This window comes from Lissotriton vulgaris, chromosome 10, assembly GCF_964263255.1.
Source record: "Lissotriton vulgaris chromosome 10, aLisVul1.2, whole genome shotgun sequence".
Taxonomy (NCBI): Eukaryota; Metazoa; Chordata; class Amphibia; order Caudata; family Salamandridae; genus Lissotriton; species Lissotriton vulgaris.
This window is the reverse complement of record NC_141698.1, coordinates 600,129,935-600,152,885: the sequence shown is the minus strand read 5'-3', so window position 1 is coordinate 600,152,885 and position 22,951 is coordinate 600,129,935. Positions and strand designations below refer to the sequence as shown.

The 22,951-nt window shown below is 44.9% G+C and overlaps 1 protein-coding gene across 1 annotated transcript in view; it reads left to right on the top strand.

Annotated features, from left to right (window-relative positions):
- Nucleotides 1-22,951, top strand: part of LOC147688567 (multidrug resistance-associated protein 1-like) — a 900,980-nt gene that overhangs the window by 541,451 nt on the left and 336,578 nt on the right. The window contains exons 18-19 of the mRNA XM_086941435.1: nt 4,413-4,580; nt 20,563-20,746. Coding sequence (XP_086797561.1) covers nt 4,413-4,580; nt 20,563-20,746 — 352 coding nt within the window. The remainder of the gene's footprint in view (nt 1-4,412; nt 4,581-20,562; nt 20,747-22,951) is intronic.

The following is a 22,951-nucleotide window of genomic DNA, read 5'->3' as shown; positions in this document are numbered from 1 at the left end:
TTTCACATGAAACATTCACAAACTCCCATTCAAGCTAACTCCCAGCCACCAATGTTAAATGTATAACACAAATTGCTTACAAATTGTACTACTGTCGTGGTAGACGTGGGGCTGCTGATGGCAACCTGGTTCTCGGGAGAGGACATCAAAGGGTCAGGGTCTTCGTGATCCTGGCGGTTGTCTCTGCTCGGAGAGAATGGAACAGAGGACGCCGTAGGCACGTCCAAAGAGATGCAATCTGCCAGAGCGTTGTCCACCAAAGTGAGGTCTGCAGGGTACGATAGAGGATCTGTGGCATTCCTGTTTAATGGAGAAGTGTCCCATTCTGTATCTTCTTGCTTCCCCCCTGCGCCAGTCTCCTGTAGGTGCGTGTGTTTAGTTCTCGGCTTCCTTGCTTTGGGTGCTTTCAGCGTGCAGGTTCCTTTCTCATCGGTTCCTGCACGGTCTGACATGCCCGCTGCAGCGCCCAAAGGCTCCACGTGCAGCAGCAACCCGTTCCTAAATGCCTTTGACATCTTGAGGGTGACCTCGGGGGGGGGTGGGGGTTATGGAAATGCCTGGCTGGCACACAGTGCCGCCGATTCAAATAACTCCATAGCTATCAGTTCTGTCCTAACCGAGGGAAATCGTGCTCGAGCTCCGAAGCCCTAATATTTTGGGAGGGGAGATTAATTTAGGAGGGGAGCCCAGTAAGGGGGACTCGCCAAGGCTGTTGGGGCAGGGGCTGGTGGGGTGTGAAGCATGCCTCTCCGCAGGGGTGGGGGCGGGGGTGTCTCTGCAGCTGGGCCCCTTTGTTTGCACAGCCAGCACTTTGCACATCAGCCCACCCTTATCTCTCCCCCAGCCCGGAGCAGGCCCGGGTCTGCCATTGTCCAAAATTTCCATTAAACAACCCCCAGAGGCCAATGTTACTTAAAAGGAGGCCAAACGCCCCAAAATAGACCCAGACGGGGAAGGTGGTCAGGAAACAGATTTTCCGTTCCCCTCCTACGTCGCAATCATGAACACAAACACCATCTTTTAACAATCCGAAAACACGAGCAGTAGAGACAAAGTGCAAATTGGAGCAGCACAAACGCCAGTAATATCATTGCCTCTCAAATCCTGAGGCACTGGTATGATAATTAAGATTACACCTACTAACAACAGTCTTTGAAGTTCCAACATTTGTGTATCTAGTGTTGCGCAAAGTCCAACTGAGCCTACAGGCCAAAGATTATTTCAGCTATAACCAAGATGGTCTTTCCAACAGTGAGGGCGGCTCTGGTGTCTCTTGTGTACCAAGTGCCCAGGCTATGCAAAAAGTCTCCAACTCTTCGTGTGGTAAGAGGTAAGGAAACAGCGACATGATATCTCTATGAGAAAACACAATATATTCTAGCACTGAGAGACGGCTGGTAAAACACACCATTACACCGCACACACCAGACTAGAGATATTTAGAGTCAAAATAACTTTTTTTTAAAAAACAGTATGTGTAGAAAACGTGTAAACACTCTCCACTCCCACCGATTGAAACATTAACAGAAGGGCGCCCTTACGCAAACCTTAATATTATATAATGTGTTACAATGCATAACAAATAACACTTAGCCGCCATTTAAGTCCAATTTATTGTAGCCGTGGTCCTGTCTATTCTGTAAATATGGTCACTCACCCTGAGAACGAAATGAGCGCTCCACGGGACCCTCGGTGCAACCACCGAGTAAGTAATAGAGTTGTTGTGTAAACAGCTCCACTTACATCACAGGCTGCGCCCTCATGTCGCCTCCGTGGCTGTGCGCAATTCAGACAGAACATTGCCTCGAGAAAGTTCCTGTTTGCGCATTGCCCCGATGCTGTTATCTGTTAATCAGCACAACTCTTTTCTTTCATCTCTTTGGGAAAGTGTCTGCATGGAAGCAGCCAGTGTACAAACAAGATGTTGCTTTGCGTGCTGGGAAGTGTGTGTATCGTGTTTAAGTCTGAGTGAGTTTTCTACTAAATAACATCAGGAATATGTAAAGTTTTCAGACTCGACATTGTTTGCAAGGCTTTGTGATATGCATATAGGGGTAGCATCTTCCCTGGGGTCTTTAACATGCATAGGATTTTAGAACAAGCAGCACTTCAAACGATCGCGAAAGGGATCGAATTGTAAAACGAGACGAGAGCGCGACGGAGGAGAGCTCGGGCGTGTTTTTCGTGCTCTCCCCTTCCCATTGGCTAGAAGGTAAAATTCCAGCCAATGGGAAGAGGAGAGGGCGGGACTTAAAAAAAGACCCAGAATTGCCCCCGAATCGCGTCGTGACGAGGAAAGAGTGATTGACAACCAATCTCTTCCAATGGCTAGCCTCCATTTATGGAGCTAGCCAATGGAAGAGTGAGGCGGGACAAAGCCCCACACTGTACATCAAAAGATTTCGCCTGCGCAAGCACTTCTGCGCAGTGCTACGGCCAGGCGAAACCTAAAAATGAAATTCTGACTCCGGGGCTGCTACTAACTGCCTAAGGTGCTGCAGTCCCGTACTGTATACCATACTATAGTTAAATCTCCACCCTGTCTGTTGAGTCTCCATATTTGTAGTCTATACAGAAAAGTAAAAAATGTAAGACAAAAAAGTAGTAAAATTATTTTTATGTTAAATATTACTGTTAGATAATTTAATATATTTATTTTAAATGTAGAGCAAAATAAAAAGTCACTAGTACCGTAATTTTGAATTACATCTTTAATTATTTCAATATATTAACGGAAATATTAAATCGAAAATATTTTTAGACCTTCAACTTAAAAAATAAATTTCCACCTAAAGTAAAAAATTCCAGCATTTTATTATGTGTTTATATTTATTAAAAGCCACCTGTAGAATTATTCAGAATTATTTAATTATATTCTAATAAACATTTATGTTACATTAATTTATAAATTCAAAAATGGTTGTTGAAATATTTACAATTAAATAATAAACATGTATTTTTACACACACACACACACACACACACACACATATATTTATATTTCTGTTACATTAAACTATATTAATGTATTTCTTGCTATTTTAAATCACTGAATTTATTTTAACAGTATTTCCTGTAGGATTTCTTTTGAAGTCACTACGTCCATTATTTTCTATGGGAGGATGCTGCAGGACAAGCGGTTGGCCATGTGTGGTGCTGGACTTACTCTGAGCTGGAGTACTTTTCTACTGTTTTGAGTTCCTTTTTGGCTGTGGTAACTTTAGAACTGCAGTTCATAAATACCAGTGGGCTGACTCTTTTGTGGGTGGGTGCATGTCCCTTCTAAGCCCCTCCCTAACCTTCCCTAAACCTCTCCTTACTCCTACCTAAACATCCCCATTTAATAGTGAGCATGTCCCTTTATCCAGCCACTCCTAGTCCCTCCTACATTTACTACTTGGGGGCTGATTCTGATGCGGGCTGGAAATGCTTCCCGACCAAATCGGGTTGGAAATGGTTTCCGACCCACTCGGATCGGGAGAGTCCGACCGACCAAGTATGATGCATCCGGATGCTTCCAGATACGATTTGGTTGGACTCCCATTCACTTCAATGGGAGCACATGTTCCTAACCGCATCATAATTGGGCACTGGCTCGCTCCCGATCCTATTTGGAAGGAGCAAATGCCATTAGGAGGACTTCCTAACCGCATCAGAATCAGGCCCTGGGTGGGAATGCTTTCCAATCCGCATCAGAATCTGACCCTACGTTGTAAACTAACATGTATAAGGATCTCTCCATATAAAAGATAGGAGAGGTGGAGATTTACGGTTGTAGGTGTGTGAATAGCATTTTGTGGTACTTTAGTAGTACAATTGTACAAGTACTAAACATATTATAGAAGGCAGTTTCTGAATAGGCCCCACTATGTGAATATTATCTAAGACCAATTCCAGGCTCAGCCTGCCTGATTCACAACCTTTTCTACTAACACCCATACATAAGCCTCTTGCCACTTCACAAATAAGTCATTACAAGTGCTCATCAGATTACATCAGATTTGTGCTACCTCTACTAGAAAAGGTTAGCATTTTGACAAACTTCTCAGGGCAGCAGCAAAGAAATCTTACGTGCAGAGGTCAAAGCAATGTGTGGCTCAAATACGGCTCAGCTATGAATGCATGTTGTTGGAGGCATGGCAGAAAAATGCAGTAAAATCTCTTGGAACCTGGTAATACCTCTCCTGCACTTTGTTACAGTCACATGAACATTTCCTTAGAAATTACATTCTTCTTCTTCAGATTTAATTTGTCCTTTCCCATGTGTTCTCTTTGGACTACCCGGGTCATTGATGCCAAAGGTACTTACACATCTGCATGTGATGAACGGTTGCTTTAGATAGTATCCCACCATTCCAAAATAGACTAAAGTGTGTTCTTCTAAATTATGTATCCAATGTTGTCTTTCTCAGGGTGTGAATCTATCTGGAGGACAAAAGCAGAGAATAAGTGTTGCGCGAGCTGTGTATAGAGAGTCTGATGTCTACCTGCTGGATGATCCACTTTCTGCTGTTGATGCACATGTTGGACAGCATTTATTTGAGAAAGTTATTGGACCAAATGGTTTACTTAAGGACAAAGTAAGTTGGAATACAATTTTAATTTAATTAAAATAAAGTATAAACTATGTGGCAACTAGGTTGTTTAGTTCCTTGTGTGTGTATAAGGATGACGATATCTGAAGTAGGACTGACCACATATCACCAGGAAGGAGATTTGATTTAATGTCTAAATTGCTGGTCTTGGATAGTGGAGAGATGATTTCTAATCCTTGATTAAAGCATCCTGGGATTATGGACTACTCAATCTCCCTTTGTCTTAAATGGCATATGTGGTAATACTAAGACCTGTAATGACTCTGGTTAATGTGGCAGCGGGCCAATATGCCAGCGCTCTGCTGCCACACCGCCGAAGCCAAATTGAGATCTCCTGCCGGATTCTGACTGGAATGCAGGTTGAGCGGTCCTCCAGCGGCTGGCCCGTGGCAGTGCAGTGCTAAGGCTCATACGTGAGCCTTAGCAAGGAGCCACAATAGGAAGGGTATTGCACGTTCCTGCAGGGATGAACTCAGGGCATGGACTATCAAGTCCATGCCCTGTCGGAACTGGGGGTGCATGTATACAGGGGTGCTTACCACATGCTCCCTGCATGTATCCCCTGATGCAGAGGCAATAGAGGGCCCTGTAGGGTCCCCTTTGTTTCCTCAATGTCACACTTTTTATGGCAGACTCATCTCCATGAAAACTGTGGTGGTGAGGAAACTCTTCAAATGCTTGGTGGTGCCGAAGCGGCACCGACGGCATATAGGGGGCCTCAGACTGCTGTAAGACCGCCATGGATCATGGATCCCGGGCGGGAGCAGCAGTTCCATAGTGTCTGCCCGCCCCACTTGTTAAAGAGCGATCGAACATCCGGTGTGGCGGGCTGCCAAACTTATAATAAGGCCCCTAACTGTACCATTTGGTTAAGGATGAAGACTGTTTTATGTGATAATACTCTTCACTATTGCCTAGTGTGGTATACAGGTTTGAACATGGTCCTGCTGCCTCTGGGTTTGCCCTAAACAGCCTGTTTATGACTACTATATTGAAAGCTGGGAAGAAGACTGACCTATGATAAAAAAAATCTCTACACTGTGGCCTGTGTTTTCCAGTTTATGTGTCTTTTATAGTGATAATTCATACAAAAGAAAGGACCTATGCTCATGCCTTAGCTGGTGCCATGGTCACCAAGTAGAGCACATCCTAAGGAAGAAGCAAAAAAAGCGTGTGGGGTGCAACAGCTCTTCTTCTACCTGACTTCCATGATGTTGGTTTAGCTCAGGACACATTATCTCATTAAAGTCAGTTCCAACACTGGCCATCCAGTAAGGGAAGTGGTTAATCGGTATTTCAGTACACTAATTCAACTGTACAAGGTTAACTCTTTATAATTTCATTTCAATAAGCTTTAGTTCAACAACAAGTGCCATAATAGCAACATTACAATAAATATGTACAAAAATTACAAAACATATCATACAATAGATACTAGCTCTTCCACATATGAGAGCAGAAGCATTGCAGCTTTCTTAAAAACTTTGGGCCAGATGTAGGTAGCCAAATACCGGTCGGTAACGGCCGAAAATACAGAATTTCGTCCGTTACCGACCGGTATTTGGATATTGAGATGTAGGGGCCCAAAAAAGACCGATTCGGTAAATACGAGTCGGTAATTTACCGAATCGTAATTTACCGATTCAGAATTTACCGAATCGGAATATTCCGAATCGGTATTTACCGATTCGGTATTTCCCGAATTCTTATTTACCGAATCGGTAAATAAGAAATGGAAAAAAATGAGTTTTGAGATGTAGCAAACTTCTAAAATACCGAATTTCATGAAATTCGGTATTTAAGAGTCGGTATTTACCATGGATTTGAAAGCAGGTGGTAACCAGGTGCAGGCTATAAAAAAAGACCCAAAATGCAACATTGTGACCAGAATGGCGGCACTCTGTTATGTTATGTTAAACATTATTTGTTAAGCACACGTACACCAGATTGGTTTCTTGGCGCTGTTCTAAGGTAGTTAGGGTGAGATGAAGGTGAACCAGCTTGAGTAGACTGAGATGTTAACAGTATGCCTGCTTGAATAGCCAAGTTTTTTTTTCTCAAAACTCTTTTTATTGAAAGATCACAATATCAACGCAGCCCTCCGAGCCCGGAAGGCACTGCAAGCAGATCATTCCAACAACAATTACGATACGTAAATTATACAGTTATATGCCCCGGCTCTTAACAGCCCACCTCCCAGACACCCCCCCCCACAACTCCCATCCCGTCCCCAACCCCCCGCCCTGCCCAGTGTTGCCATGTCCCCTTGCAAAACAGCAATGAAAAGAAAACAAATGCATTGTGTACTATATCACCCCCTGGCCACATCTCACCGACCCTTCATCATCTCTAGACAGTGGCGGCGGCTCCAGCCATATCCCCCCGGTAGTCTGGCCACCTTTTCCATATTTTGTAATGTTTCTTAGGGCACCCTCTGGCCTCATAGACATGGCTTTCCAATCCCATACAAAAGTCAAGGCCCTGTTTCCATACTGTCAATCTAGGCGCTCGAGGGTCTTTCCAGGCTTGTGCTATGTCCCGTTTCGCAAGAGGGAGGCCCAGCAACAGCGGATGTCTCTTGTAGATATTGCCCCCCACTCCCTCAAGGACATGAAGGAGCCCTAGTTTGGGGGTGCGCGGGAGCTCCCAGCCCAGCACCTCCGACAGGCAGTCCCATACATTGCTTCACCACTGCGCCAACCCATCACAGCTCCACATCGTGTGCAAGAAGGTGCCAACCGCTCGTCCGCACCTCGGGCAATCGGGGGACGCAATCAATCCTGCTTTCCACAGTCGCTCCCTGGTGTAATAGGCCCTGTGTAAATATTTAAATTGAATAAAGTGCAGGCGCACAGCCATAGCCACTCCCCTGGGGGCCTCAAGCGCCTCCCGCCAATCCTCTTCTTCCAAATCACCCACGTCCCCTGCCCAGACCTCCCGCAGATGTTATAGGGACGATGAACAGTGTACCACAAGGGTCTGATAAATACAGGAGATCTTCTCTTTCCTCCAGTTCCCCCATGAACACTTTAGCTTCTATAGGGCTGAATTCGGGCAGAGAGTCGAGGCCCTCCAAAGCGGGCATGATAGCATGGCGAAACTTCAAATATCTGAAAAACTGTGTCCTAGGCATGTCATATTCACGACTGAGGTCCTGAAACGATTTAAGAGATGTGCCCTGCATAACATGGCCCAGGTTCGAGATTCCAATGGAATCCCACCCCCTGAAGCCTTGCAAGGATGCCAACGCTGGGAGACGGCCATTGCCCCATAGCGGAGTTTCCTCAGTAAGTTTGCCCCACCACCCCATTCTGTAGAGAGCCTGACGCCAGACCCGAAAGACCACTTGCGTGGCATTGGGCAATCCTCTCTTCAGCCGCGCCGAGTACAGTAGAGTGTGGATTGTGTGCGGCTCCATCAAGTAACGCTCCAGGGCGTAGGCCGGGTCGCCTCTGTCCCCGTACCACCATTCATTGAGGACGAGGAGGTGAGAAGCCTGATAATATGATAGAATATCCGACGTGGCCAATCCCCCACAGTAGGTAGACAAAAAGCAGGTACGAAGAGCCACGCGAACAGACCCCCTGCTCACAAGAACTGGCCCAAAGCCAAGTTCACTTGCCGGAACCAATGCGGCAAAATCAGGAATGGGTGATTCTGTAACTGGTATAAGAGTCTCGGGAGGGCAACCATTTTAAAGATTGCCGACCTGCCATACAGATTGAGGGGCATACGGGCCCAGGTCTTCATTTTGGACTGTACCCGGTCCCACACCAGCACCATGTTCCATTCCCAGGAAACAGCGGGCGAAGCCGTCAGAAACACCCCTAGATATTTAAGGCCTCCAAAAGCTATCTGCAGGGGCGACGCCTATTGGCCCAACTGTAGTCGATCTCCCAGCGTCCAGATAGTGGATTTCCGCTGGTTTAAAAACAGTCCTGACACTTCCCGAAGATTCTCATAACTTCTAGGACTCTAGGCCCCGACCTGTTCACATCCGTGAGGAAGAACAGGATGTCGCCTGCATAGAGGGCGATTCTATCCGATGGCCCCGCCTCCCACTCTATGCCACATATTTTAGCGTGCATTCTGACCCACGCCGCCAACGGCTCCATGGCAAGCGCGAAGAGGTAAGGCGAGAGGGGGCACCCCTGCCGAGTGCCCCTCCCAATGGGGAAGGCCACTGACGCGGCGCCAGCTACCCTCACCGAGGCCGTCAGGTTCGTGTATAGGAGCTTCACATACGACAGGAAGCGCGGTCCAAGGTTGAGCCGCGAGAGTATGGCGAACAGGTAGGTCCAGCTGAGGGAGTCAAAAGCTGTATCCACGTCCGCCAAGAGCAGCGCAGCCTGGGCTCCGGCGCCACCGGCCGCCGCCACCGCCACATGTGCTTGCCTACTGTTGTGGCGTGTTGCCCTACGGGGCATAAACCCCGCCTGATCTGGGTGTACTAGCTCTGTGATGTATGAGAGGAGCCGGTTCGCTAGGGCCTTGGCCAGTATCTTGGCCTCGGAGTTCAATAAAGAGATCGGACGGTATGAGTCATGCCTGTCCGGTGGCCTGCCGGGCTTGCAGAACACCACAATCTCGGCATGTCTCCAATCTACTGGCAGGAGCCCCTGCTCCCTCGCCGCCTCAAGGGCTCGCCTATAATGTGGTCCCAATTGCGGGTGGAATTTCTTAAAGAACTCGCTCGGGAACCCATTCGGTCCCGGAGCTTTCCCCATGTTGAGTTCTCCCGGAGCTGTACCCGGCTCCTCCGCTGATAGCGGCAAGTCTAGTTGGTCCCTCGCATCATCCAACAGCGCCCACTACACCTGGCTACAAATGAAATCATAATTTTCTGCCTCCTTGTTTTCCACTTCGCCCAGCCAATGAACAAGGGACGGTTGGTCCAGAAACACGTATGGCATAGAGGCAACAACGACGCTTGAACTGCGAAGTTTCTGATCTGCAATTGCCAATAAAGGAGTTTACACGAGGCATGAGGCTTTCCAAGTGTTGGAGTTTTTAAGATTGGAGTATATAGCGGCCGACTTGGGTCGCGGAAAGCCCCCTCGCTAACGAAGTGAGTCCACAGCACCTGTGTGAAGTTGTGTGCTGAGTGAGCATCGTAATACGATTGGCGGTATTACAGAAGGCGGATCAATCACCTGGCATGCTTCAGGCGAACCCAGTGTGGTGAAAGAAGCAATTGTGGATTAGGAGGGGAGGCTCCCACTATGGGTTTAATCAAAAGGGACTGCACTAATCAGAATGCCCTGAAGAACACACCCACTACACCTGACTAAAATTAAATCATAATTTCCTGCCTCCCTGTTTTCCACTTCGCTCAGGCAGTGAACAAGGGACTGTTGGTCCAGAAACGCATATGGCATAGAGACAACAACGACCGCTTGAACTGCGAAGTGTTTTATCTGCAACTGCCAATAAAGGAGTTTACACGAGGCGTGAGGCTTTCCAAGTGTTGGAGTTTTTACGTTTGGAATATATAGCGGCCGGCTCGGGTCGCAAAAAGCCCCCTCGCTAACGAAGTGAGTCCACAGCACCTGTGTGAAGTTGTGTGCTGAGTGAGCATCCTAATATGATTGGCGGTATTACAGAAGGCGGATCAATCACCTGGCATGCTTCAGGCGAACCCACTGTGGTGAAAGAAGCAATTGTGGATTAGGAGGGGAGGCCCCCACTATGGGTTTAATCAAAAGGGACTGCATTAACCAGAATGCGCTGAAGAACACGCCCACTACACCTGGCTACAAATGAAATCATAATTTCCTGCCTCCCTGTTTTCCACTTCGCCCAGCCAGTGAACAATGGACTGTTGGTCCAGAAACACATATGGCATGGAGGCAACAACGACGTTTGAACTGCGAAGTGTTTTATCTGCAACTGCCAATAAAGGAGTTTACACGAGGCGTGAGGCTTTCCAGGTTTTGGAGTTTTTAAGTTTGGAGCATATAGCGGCCGACTTGGGTCGCGGAAAGCCCCCTCGCTGACTAAGCGAGTCCACAGCACCTCTGTGAAGTAGTGTGCCGAGTGAGCATCGTAATACGATTGGCGGTATTACAGAAGGCGGATCAATCACCTGGCATGCTTCAGGCGAACCCACTGTGGTGAAAGAAGCAATTGTGGATTAGGAGGGGAGGCTCCCACTATGGGTTTAATCAAAAGAGACTGCACTAATCAGAATGCCCTGAAGAACACACCCACTACACCTGGCTACAAATGAAATCATCATTATCTGCCTCCCTGTTTTCCACTTCGCCCAGTCAGTGAACAAGGGACTGTTGGTCCAGAAACTCGTATGGCATAGAGGCAACAACGACGCTTGAACTGCAAAGTTTTTGATCTGCAATTGCCAATAAAAAAGTTTACACGAAGCATGAGGCTTTCCAAGTGTTGGAGTTTTTAATTTTGGAGTATATAGCAGCCGACTTGGGTCGCGGAAAGCCCCCTCGCTGACTAAGCAAGTCCACGGCACCTCTGTGAAGTTGTGTGCCGAGTGAGCATCGTAATACGATTGGCGGTATTACAGAAGGCGGATCAATCACCTGGCATTCTTCAGGCAAACTCACTGTGGTGAAAGAAGCAATTGTGGATTAGGAGGGGAGGCTCCCACTATGGGTTTAATCAAAAGGGACTGCACTAATCAGAATGCCCTGAAGAACACACCCACTACACCTGGCTACAAATGAAATCATAATTTCCTGCCTCCCTGTTTTCCACTTCACTCAGCCAGTGAACAAGGGACTGTTGGTCCAGAAATGCGTATGGCATAGAGGCAACAACGACCGCTTGAACTGCGAAGTGTTTTATCTGCAACTGCCAATAAAGGACTTTACACGAGGCGTGAGGCTTTCCAAGTGTTCGAGGTTTTACGTTTGGAATATATATATATTTGAATATAAAGATTGTAACATTCAGAAAACCACCTTCATTACAAGATAAATTAGTGAATAGTCATTTCAAGATGAAAAAGAAAAATGACTGGCTCACTTCTAGACAAAAAGGCTTCAACAAATGCCTACATTGCAAGGCTTGTACAATAGGGGTATCTTTGAAATCATTAAAAGATCCACAAGGAAAGACCTTCAATATAGAGGAAACAATACCCTGTATGACCACGTATGTAGTATACATCCTTACATGTGCTTGTGGTAAAAACTATATTGGTATGACTACTTGTCCGTTACATAAAAGGATCTTGGAGCACATCAGAGCCATTCAAAATGGGGACATGTCCTATGCCATTACAAAACATATGTCGCTGCATATTGGAAAAACATGGAAGGATATACGTTACAGCGGAATAGCAACGGTACTTCCAAATGAAAGAGGGGGCAATCGAAAATTGCAACTAAGAAGACTGGAGTCACGTCTAATCATACGCTTTCAAACAAAGACACCGAGAGGATTAAATATGGACGAAGAGATGTATGTACACCTTTAAATTCCATTATAAATGGGGACTGAAACCTAAATGAAATGCCTTAATTCTATGGAATATATAGACTTTGCAAAGATCACTATCTCATAAATTAAGGGCACTTTGCCCTCTATTATGAATCTTTAAGAATTGGACAATCTGTGATTGGAGTTAAATATGGCACTTGGGGCCAGATGTAGGTGAAATAGATTTACCGATTTTAAATTACCGAATTTTACCGATTCGGTAATTGAAAATCGGTAAATCTATGGTGTCGACATGTAGGTATTCCAGATGTGCTGGAATACCGAATCGGAAGATTTCGGTATTTACCAATTCGGTAAATACCGAATCGGTAATGCCCATTCATTCCTATGGGCTTTGAAGCCCATAGGAATGAATGGGCATAACCGATTCGGTATTTACCGAATCGGTAAATACCGATTTTCACAAGGGTGCAGGGGGTGTCACTTTGACACCCTCTGGCACCCCCAAAACAGGCTCGGGTGCCATGTGGCAGGCATACATGCCCTAAGGGCAGGTCTGCCTGTCACATGGCATAGGTGTGCATGCACACATGTGCATGCACACCGGAATCTGTATTTTACCATCAAATTGGATTTGATGGTAAAATACCGATTTGGTAAGGCTCCAGGGACTCTGAAGAGTCCCACCTACATATGGGTGGCACAGAATCTGTAAATTTACTGATTTTTTATTTTACCGAATCGGTAAAATTACCGAATTGGTAATTTTACCGATTCGGTAAAATAATTCCCCCTACATACCGGTTACCCTTTTACCGATCGGTAACGGCCGAAAATACAGATTTTCGGCTGTTACCGACCGAGCCTATATATGAACAATAATACTACAGACATCATACTCAAATGACTTGGTTAATGATGTTTTGTGTGTCGGTATAACCGGTAATAGGTTAGATAGAAGTCTTCCACGCTTAAAACCGACTCTTATAAACTCTTTGAAAGACTGTCTAATTTCTTTTTGTTAATTTGAAATTGATTTAACAGTGATCTGTATACTTTGCAGAATTGTAATCTATCTCAATGCAATGAATTAGAAACGTTTTTATTTCCAATTGTTATTTAAAACTACTTCTCCCAGAATGCTTCATTACATGCTGACGGGAAGTAAAGTATATAAACTAAAAATAGAGAATGGACTAGTGGCAACACTGTGATCAAGACCTGCGGTCGAAACGCATAGGTGAAGGGGGCTACCTGTGAGTCTCTGATTTAATAAACCCCAACCAAAGTAACTGGGCGAGTGCGGACATTAATTCTTTTTTGGTGAACAATATATATATATATATATACAGCTAAGGAAGTGCTTACTATTCTGATTCAGGCATGTAAATCTATGAAAGATACCCCAATACTGGATAAGAAAAAAATTACTTACCTGTTACTAGAGTTATCAAGGGATAGGTATCTTTCATAGATTCACATGCAACCCACCATCTTCCCCGGAGACGCACCTCTAGGATACAGTCCTAACTACACTCATGCTGGCAAATCTGAGGGACTCAGCCTCTCTTGGGAAGGTTCTAGAGGGTGCTGGCTGCTGATTGGTAGAGGTTTTCAGTTTGGTCCTTTTTGTAAAAGGAGACTAATAGGCTATAGAGTATATGGTTGCTACCATAATAGCCTATGGAAATGTGCTATTTACTACTTACTACTTTGTTATTTATGTACTGTGGGACTCCCCCTACGACGATGGGGAATGATTCAGGCATGTGAATCTATGAAAGATACCCATACTGGATAACTGTTGTTACAGGTAAGTAACTTTTTTCTTACATCATGATACTGAAGTCCCTATGCGCAACACACAAGCAGCTCATCACATCAGCTAAAGCAAAGTATTATACCATCAAGAAAGCCACCAACCGAACCAGCAGTGACACTAGTTTGTTCACAGTGGTACCTCTAGGTTCCAAAAGATTCATATCACTTATTGTGTATCCTAGGGTTTCACACTGTCCACAGTCATTTTTAGACTCTACAAGGAGCTGATTTGTGCTCTGCTAACAGATAACAGAATTCAGATTCACCAATATGACAATTATATATAATTATAACTGAGTGCCTCCTCTATGTGAGCCATCTAAAGCCTCAAACACTGCATGTACATCATCCACACCTGGATGTCCAGCTCCTGCTTGAAGCTCAATCCAGTCTAGACAGAATGCCTGTTAATTGCTAAGAACAATGATCAAGAACAGTACATACCTGGCTTAGTGACCTGAACCTTGATGGCTTCTAACTTCAACTTTCACTGAATGAAAAGTAATTTGAATACACCCTGGACACCAACCTCTTCCTTAAGGAATACATTGCCAAAATAATCAAAGATTGCCTGATACCATATCTCTTGCCTAAAGAACGTGAAATTGTTTAATTAGAAGCGACACCAGAGTTTTTAGTTCAAATCTTCCTAGTCTCGTATCTAGATAGTGGTATCGCCTTGCTTGATGACCTTCTAGAGTTAACACTGGCACCCCTTAAGGACATCCTACATGCAGTAGCGCATCTCTTACCTGGCCCAAACAAATATGCTCATATCACCCCCATCCTGATGGATCTTTGTTAGCTTCCCTTGCTGATCCACGCCATTTACAAAACCTGCAGCATTATTTACAAAGCCATCATGACCAGCACACCTGCTAATATTACCGAAAAACCACAACCAGGTCATCACCCAACTGTAGATTAAGAAGTGTAAACAAGAAAAATACAAAGCATCAATACTGTTACACCCATGACTTGAAACATCATCCCTGTATACACCAGGAATGCTCCAATTCTTTCACTTATTAATTTCATGCTTATCTTTGAGTCTGATCAACTCTCTGCTGCCTTCTTACTAAATTTACACTTTTGAAATAACACAAAAATACATATATATCAACATACATACATAATGAAGTGTGGCCCTCCTTTAGAATGATTTCCTCCACCGCGTAGTTCCTCGTTTGACCACTATGTGTGATAGTGTGTGATAATGTATTATCTCTAACTTGGAAAATACTGGGGTCCCTGTATTATCTCTTCAGTCCCTCCTTGGACAGGCATACCAGACAACACAGGTGCACGTTTTCCTTCTGACTGATGATGATGACCTCTCTTCCCCAACGTTTTGGCCCCTCTGGGTAGGGTGACTGGGTGGTCCCTTTCCGCCCAGCGGGTACAGTGACCTGCATCTGTGCTTCTTCTGTGCCCTTTTTGCGTACGCCTAGCTTACCCCTTCAATGGTGACGGTATATTCTTCACGTCATGGTGTTCCTGGGGCTGACATGGCATGTTGTCTTGTGGGGAGTTCGGACATTGCAGGTTGTTGGCCTGAGGTGTGTTGCTTTGGACAGGGAAGGTGGCCTTTGCTTCCACTGTATTTTCAAGTGGTGGACACCGTGACCGTTGTCGGTACCAGGATTCTGTTGATTTAAGTGATCGTCCGGACATGCTTTCTGAGTCGGTCGACGACGCTGGGTGCATCTTTTGAAGTGTCTTTTGTGTTATTGCTATGACGGGGTTGTTTGCTAGCCACGTATTTGCTTCCTTGGTTTGGTTTTGAGATGTTCGACTCTTTTCTGTTTTCTCCTGATCACAGATGGCTTGAGCAAATGCGTCTTGAGTTGTTTGAGGGTTGTTTGCTGGCCACGTGTTTACTTCCTTGGTTTGGTCTTGGAGTATTTGACTCTTCTCTGTTTTCTCCAGATCACAAATGGCTTGAGCGTATGCATCTTGAGTTGTTCGAGTGTATGTGTGTATCGGTTTCTGGGGATGACGTGGCTTGTCCCCTCGCAGGTGTTTGGTCCTTTCTTCATGACCGTTGAGTCGACTGTCGTCGGTCTCCTCTGTGTGGTCTGTGTCTCTGCTTGATGGTTCTCCGGAGTAGTCTGTGTGGTCTGTGTCTCTGCTTGATGGTTCTCCGGAGTAGTATGTTAGTTTCCAAATATAACGTGACTTGTCCCCTCGCCGGTGTTTGTAATTTTCGTTATGACCATTGAGTAGACTGTCTTCGGCCTCCTCTGTGTGGTCTGTGTCACTGCTTGATATGTCTCCAGAGTAGTGTGTTGAGTGGCTTCTCGGCGTTATGTCAAACCGGTTGTCACGATTCCTGGTTGTCCCAGTCCTTCGTACACCCTTATCCATTGTCCTTTGTGTTGGTGACTCAGGGGGTTCCCTGTCACTTCATCTTTCATGGTATCTTACTTCTAGTCCGCCTTCGCCCTCCCTCTCTCTGGTTTTGTTTGACTCCTGGGCTTTCTTCGCGGACATGGGGAATGTCTCCTTTCTTCTCTTTTTGATTCCTGATTCCCTGTCACTTTGTCTCTCATGGTATCTTGCCTCTAGTCCGCTTTCGCCCTCCCTCTCTCGGGTTTTGTTTGACTCCTGAGCTTTCCTCGCGGACATGGAGAATGTCTCCTTTCTTCTCGTTTTGTTTCCTGCTTCCCTGTCACTTTGTCTCTCATGGTATCTTGCCGCTAGTCGGCTTTCGCCCTCCCTCTCTCGGGTTTTGTATGACTCCTGAGCTTTCCTCGCGGACATGGGGAATGACTCCTTACTTCTCTTTTTGTTTCCAGCGTCCTGGTGGAATTCTTCGGACGCTTCCCTCGCTGTGACCCGCTCTCCAATTTCGGCTCTCCTGATGATCTCTTTTAGCGAGAACTGCCCTTGAATGATATTGCGCTTGGTGTCGGGTTTTGAACAGCCTTCAATCACCCGCAGTCGGATTGCATCTTCATTTGTGAAGGTGTCGAAGTGGCAACATTTCACTAGACGTTGCAGCCGGGTAATAAAGCTTGGTAAGGGTTCTAATGGTTCCTGCCGTGCTGCGTTGAAAGCAATGCGTGCATGATCCACGTCTTCCTTCGCGTAAAAAAGAGCGAGCAGCATCTCTCTGAGTCCCCTATATGTCTCTGTGTCTTTTGCTAAAAATGTTTTGATTAAACATCGGCCTTCGTGACCCACCAGCTGAAGCAGTAGTAGTCGACGTCTGCTGTCCCTCCACTCACCGATCGTTGTGAGGAATTCGGCCAACGACTCCAGCCACTTGGACCATTCAGAACCTAAACTGTGGGCGCTGGTCTGTGTCACTGGAGGAGGTACTCCAATGCAGGGATTGGGTTTATGCGTGTCTTTCCTCATAGGCATGGTGGTGTAGTACGCAAGCTTCAGGTAGACGGACTTGATTTCTTGAGATCAGCTTGGTCGCCACTCAGCCGTTGGCGGTATGATTCTTTGTTCGTGGTTGTTGTGTTTGGTCGTTCGTGTTTGCTTACACTGGTTGTGTGCGCTCACCAGGGCTTGTTCTCTTGTATTTGTCTCACCAAGGCTTGTTCTCTTGTGTTTGCCAATGCATGTTGTGGTTTCCTCTGGTCTTCACCGCTGATTGTTTCCTGCGGTCACTTGTGCTTGTTCACTCTACTGTTGTTTTTACTTGTGCTTGTTTCCTCATTCTATCTCTTGTATTTACGCAGTCTTGTTTTATTACTTGTTTGTCGTGCATTCATCAATGCTTGTCGTATGTGTGTCAGTCTTATTTCGTCACTTGCATCTTGCTTATTTTTCCTTCTTGCACTTGCCTGTGCTTATTTCTTTGTTAAGCCTCTTGCCTTTGCTTATGTTTTTCTGTTGATTTCAAGGGTTGTATTTTCTCACACTTGTTGGCAGATTCCACAACTGCCTGACTCTAACATGGCCGACACATACAATTCAATGGGGGCCCATGGCTGGTGCCTGACTTTAAGATGGCCGCCGCTCAAGACAGACTGTGTTTATAGTCATTCGAGATTTACTTTATATGAGTGCCAAATGTAAGGTCTCTGGTTTACTGGCTCATCATTTGGGAGCGTGAACACTCAGGATTCACCCCACGCCTCTTTGGTGCCATCGGCAGGCGGTCTCGAGTCCGGTCTTCGCTTTCTCTCTTTCTTCGCTTTCTCTCTTTCAGTGCCTCTCCGCACCTTGGCTGCAGCCCGATCTTGCCTCCCCAATTCCCTCCGACGATCCCTCGTGTCAGCAGGCAGTTTCTTTACTGGGGTGAGTGGCGGCTTTCAGCAGCTTTCCTTGGCTCAATGGTGCTCTCGATTTTCGCGCTCTTTCCGAGCATCGCATCGGGACCCCTGCAGGCTCTCGGGTGTCGGGCCACCCTCCGGAGGCACATAGGTCGGCGGGCAATACCTCCGCTATGTTAATCAGTATGTCGGGGCACGGGCAGCAACTTCTTTGAAAACAGCGCTGATTCTCGCGCTTTTGGCAGCATTCAGCCACAACGTGTGGAGCATTCCGTTTCGCGCTCCTTACGTGCTGCGCTGACACGGGCTGCAGGCTCTCTGTTTTCCTGGCCGTCCACAGGCGGCAGGGGTCTTGGGCAATGTGGGCTTCAGTTGTCATCCCACCCTCGTCGCCATTGTCATGCCCCCCCAAATAGGACAGGAGCCGGAGAGTAGTATTCAACACATCTTTATTCCTTCATGCCCTACTCGTAACTGCCCCTCGGTCTTTTTTGTCCCTCCCATTCCTGTTCCTGGTTCCCGGCTCCGCCCCCCAACTACTAGACTGCATCACGACGTGACAATTAGCTGGAAGCTAACCCAGCAAATTCATCTTTTAAAAAGCTGTTTGTCGGATCCTGAAATGGCTAATTACTTTCCTAGTTATTTGATATCCCTTCGAGGTAAAATTATGGAAAAAGCTGTTAATAGGCAGGTTTCTGAATATCTGGAAGCCAATACCATATTGGATAGTTCTCAGTTCAATTTTAAACCCCAACAAAGTAGTTAAAGTACCTTGCTTTCTCCCACAGATGATATTTAGATAATCAAGGACTGGTAAAGCAGTGTTGCTCTGTTCCTACTTGACCTCTCAGCAGCATTCGATACAATCTGATACACCATTCTTGTAGCTCATCTTTTTAATTTGGTGATTTGTAAACAGGTCCTAAAATGACTATGTTCTTCTTTGACCGGGTGAGCTCAATTGGTACTTTTACCTCCTTTTTACTCATCTTACGAGTTATCTGCCTGTGGAGTCCCATAGGGCTCCCCATCGAGAACGACTCTTTTCATTTATATGGTCCCCATGTCCAAATTGGTGAACTCCATTGGTTGTAAAACTTTCTTTTGCCTGGATAGTGTGTTATAAGTGTATTAAATTATTTCAATTAACAATTGGTGTAACCGCTTCCATCCTGAGAACAATGTGTGATTGAGCATTGCTATATGAGGCTATAGGATTTAACTAGCTCTCCAGTCTTTGTCATGTGATTGTGAGGAATGTATTGTTTTTGCCATCCTGCCCACTCTTAGTATAAACTCAGTTATAACATAGGGCTGTGATACTAAAAGAAAGAGGCAGGCTGGGGAAATAATCAAAGAAGCTATATACACTTTGAAATGTAATAGGCCATGTGATATTGCATAACAAGATGGTTACTGTTGGAAAATATATGCACATCTTTAACATTTTGTGAGGGGAAATTCTGCTGATAGGGCCATTATTTTATCACCATTGTTTTAAAGTTATTTTTTTAGGAGAATGAGCCTTCCAATCTTCTAGGGATTGGGAGGCTGCATGACACAACAAAAATGTATTGGAATCGTTTATTCTGAGACTCTGGAATTCTAGCTAATGTATGTGAAAAATGCACTATGTAGCTCTGCCTTTTAAAGAGTATCCACCGGAGGACTGTCCTCCGCACTTCATGAGATAGTAAGGGAAACTTGCTCACTCAAATCTATTTCAGGTAGGATTCTACTTCTGACCATATTAAAATGGAATTTATGCCGGAGACAGGATAATGTCACTAAGAATTCCAAGAGTATGTAAAGACTAGGCCAAATGTATTTTGGAGTAGTCGGAATAATAGAAGAAAAAACTTTTCCCTTTGCAGACTAAAATGCTTACCCACAATCACTCACTGTTCACTGCAAGATTGCACTTCACCGCATGAGGGTAAATATGTTTACCAGAGCCCCAACAAAAAAATAATATGCCACCAAATTAGAAATATAACATCATGAGCTCTATTAATATCATATCATAAAAATGTAATTATACACATTGTTTAAAAACAAAGTAATCAATGATAAAAACAATTTGTCTATAACATACACTATAAAAATCAATATATTCAGTAAACAAATATAGGCAAACAATAAAAAGTAAAAACCACAAATCCTAACAGGGAGACTCAATTGCACAGTTGGTAAAGCACTGTTGCATAATTTGATCTGACTTTGAACATCAAGTTAGTATCCTGGTGAATACAAAACTCAATTCATCCTAGTGATTCCCTGTGGTCAGCACTACTAGTCGCCTACCTTTTCTTAATAACTTCTATTCACGTTTTTGCATAATTAACTTGTTACTCAGGAAGATGAGCATCACATTTGGTCCATACATTTCTGTCCACCCCACCCTTGCCTTTTTGATCTCCTAAGAAAATATAAGTAGACGTGCCATAATGTTTCAGACGCCTAGAGAAACAGTGCAGCGCTTTGCTTTTGTCTTTCAGACCAGAGTCCTTGTTACCCATGGGGTAACCTTTTTACCACAGATGGACACAATTATAGTGATGTTGGATGGCAAAATTTCAGAGATGGGCTCCTACTCTGAACTTCTACTCCAGAACGGTGCATTTGCAGATTTCCTTCAGACTTATGCCTGCACAGAACAAAATGGGAACTCCAATCCAGAAAGTAAGAAATCTATTCTGAAACTATGAAATATTTTCTGGGATATACAGTTTGCCTATTTCAGGTTTTTTTTCAAACTTGAGCTGCCTGATGCTGTCTTCTTCTCTCTTTCGCTATCAAAATGCTGCAGAAACCACCCTCACACTGATAATGGGAAAGAGCCAGGAAGAAGGCTTAGGATAATGTTACCTTCATGGTGAATGTCACTCAGAGTAAAGGGGCTTTTTCTCATGATCCCCAAATCCCGCCAAAACTGTTAGCCATTGGCCAAAATCAAACTGTAATTGACTCCTTTTATAGAAGGAAAGTGCAATTGTGCTGCATAATATGTAGTTTCTTGTATATTTTCAGTGGCTGCGTTATAGTCGGGCAGAGTGAAAAATTTGCTAGCATTCGCACCAAGAATGTTCAATTCTATTAAGGACACGGAGGCGAGGATTATGCTATCTCTTTCTTTACTGTAAAACACAGCAGCCTATGATAAACATGCAATTAGTCAATACAAACTACATTGTCCATGATGCTTTGTTCAGTCACGCCTTCTCAGCCCTCCATAAGAGCTATGAGTACAGTCCCATCTTTCTTTGCTCAAAATTAAAAGTCCACTAAGACAACCAGAAATAATTAGATAACGTCCTCCAACATGGAAGTTAACATGGAACCAAGATCCATCGAAAGACTTCAACTTGAAGAAAATTTATATTCAGATTTCTTGTCTGCTCCTAGAAGAAAAATATAAACAACCTGTAATCTCCGCTTATTGAAATTTTCAACATTCCATCATACACAGGTGGATAAGCATGAACAATAATATTGTAACATAGCCGGGTGGGATAATCCTCGCCTCCTTGTCCTTAATAGAATCGAAAATTCATGGTGCGAATGCTTTCAAATTTTTATTCTATGACAGGACTGGAGGCTTCAGATTATGCTAGTTTAACGCTACATCAAAAACAACAGATGTTATATCTCCCACCGGCTTATAATAAAATTGCTTGAAAGTTGATTTGGATGACCAATCAGCACAACGCATTATGTCTTGAATGTTAGAACCCAACATATATGATTTTGATTCTATAGCACAACGCACGGAATGTGCACCAAACATTTGAATGTCAATACCAGCCTATTTCATAACATAACAAAGCCATCTGGCTATTGTCGCAGCAGACACAGGCTTGAAGGGGTTTTGCAAAGCAATTAGAAGTTGAGTAGAACCCTCTGGTCTCAAAAAATTAGTACAATCCTCATATGCTTTTAAACATCATACAACACATAACTTATCATTGCTAGGAAAAGCATTATACTCAATTTGTCTCAAGAGAGTGTTTGTACGACCTGTGATAGTAAAGGAAACTCCTTCCGGAGTAAATACTCTACCTGTAATGTCCAAGGCCCGCACATCCGAGGAACGCCTACAAGCTGACAGGCATAACAGCATCGCCAATTTGGCAAACAATTGTTTCCTCGACAGAAGATTATTTGCTGGCCAGTTGTTAAAGAGAGAAATGACTAAGGAGACATCCCATAAGCCTGAATACTTAGGCTTAGGAGGGTTAGTCACCATTATGCCCTTAAGAAGTTTACATACCATTGGGTGCATACCAACCGCTTTTCCGTCTACCTGACTATGGCCCGCCAAATGGCTGATCTAAAGTTATTTACTGAACGGTAAGCCAAACCTTCAGCTGCCTTGTCCGAAAGGAAATTTACAATATGGGGTATGCTTGCCCCCACGGGATCCAAATTCTGTTCCATGCACTAACCCATCCAGCCTTTCCAGGCTGAAGAGTACAGTTTCCTGGTTGAAGGAGCCCAAGCTTACTTAATGAAAGCTGTAGCTGTCTCCGAAAATCCCGGCATTTCCCACTGTTGCCTGAAAGTCGCCAAGCTATCAGCAATGACCGCCCCGGTAGGATCAAAGGATGTTGATCCTTGTGAGGTCCCATGAGTAGGGACTTCCACTACGGAAACATCCTGGGAAGATCGCAGCTCATCTCCAGCAACACCGGGAACCAGGGCTGCGATCTCCACAGGGGAGTTACTAGAATCACCTCCGCTTGCTGCTTGAAAATGTGTGATGTCACTCTGGGAACTAGAAGGAAAGGTGGGAATGCATAATTCAATGTCCCCGCCCAATCGTGAAGGAAGGCATCTGTCGCCATCGCCGCTGGATCCGGTCTCCAACTGAAGAAGTTGGGAAGTTGC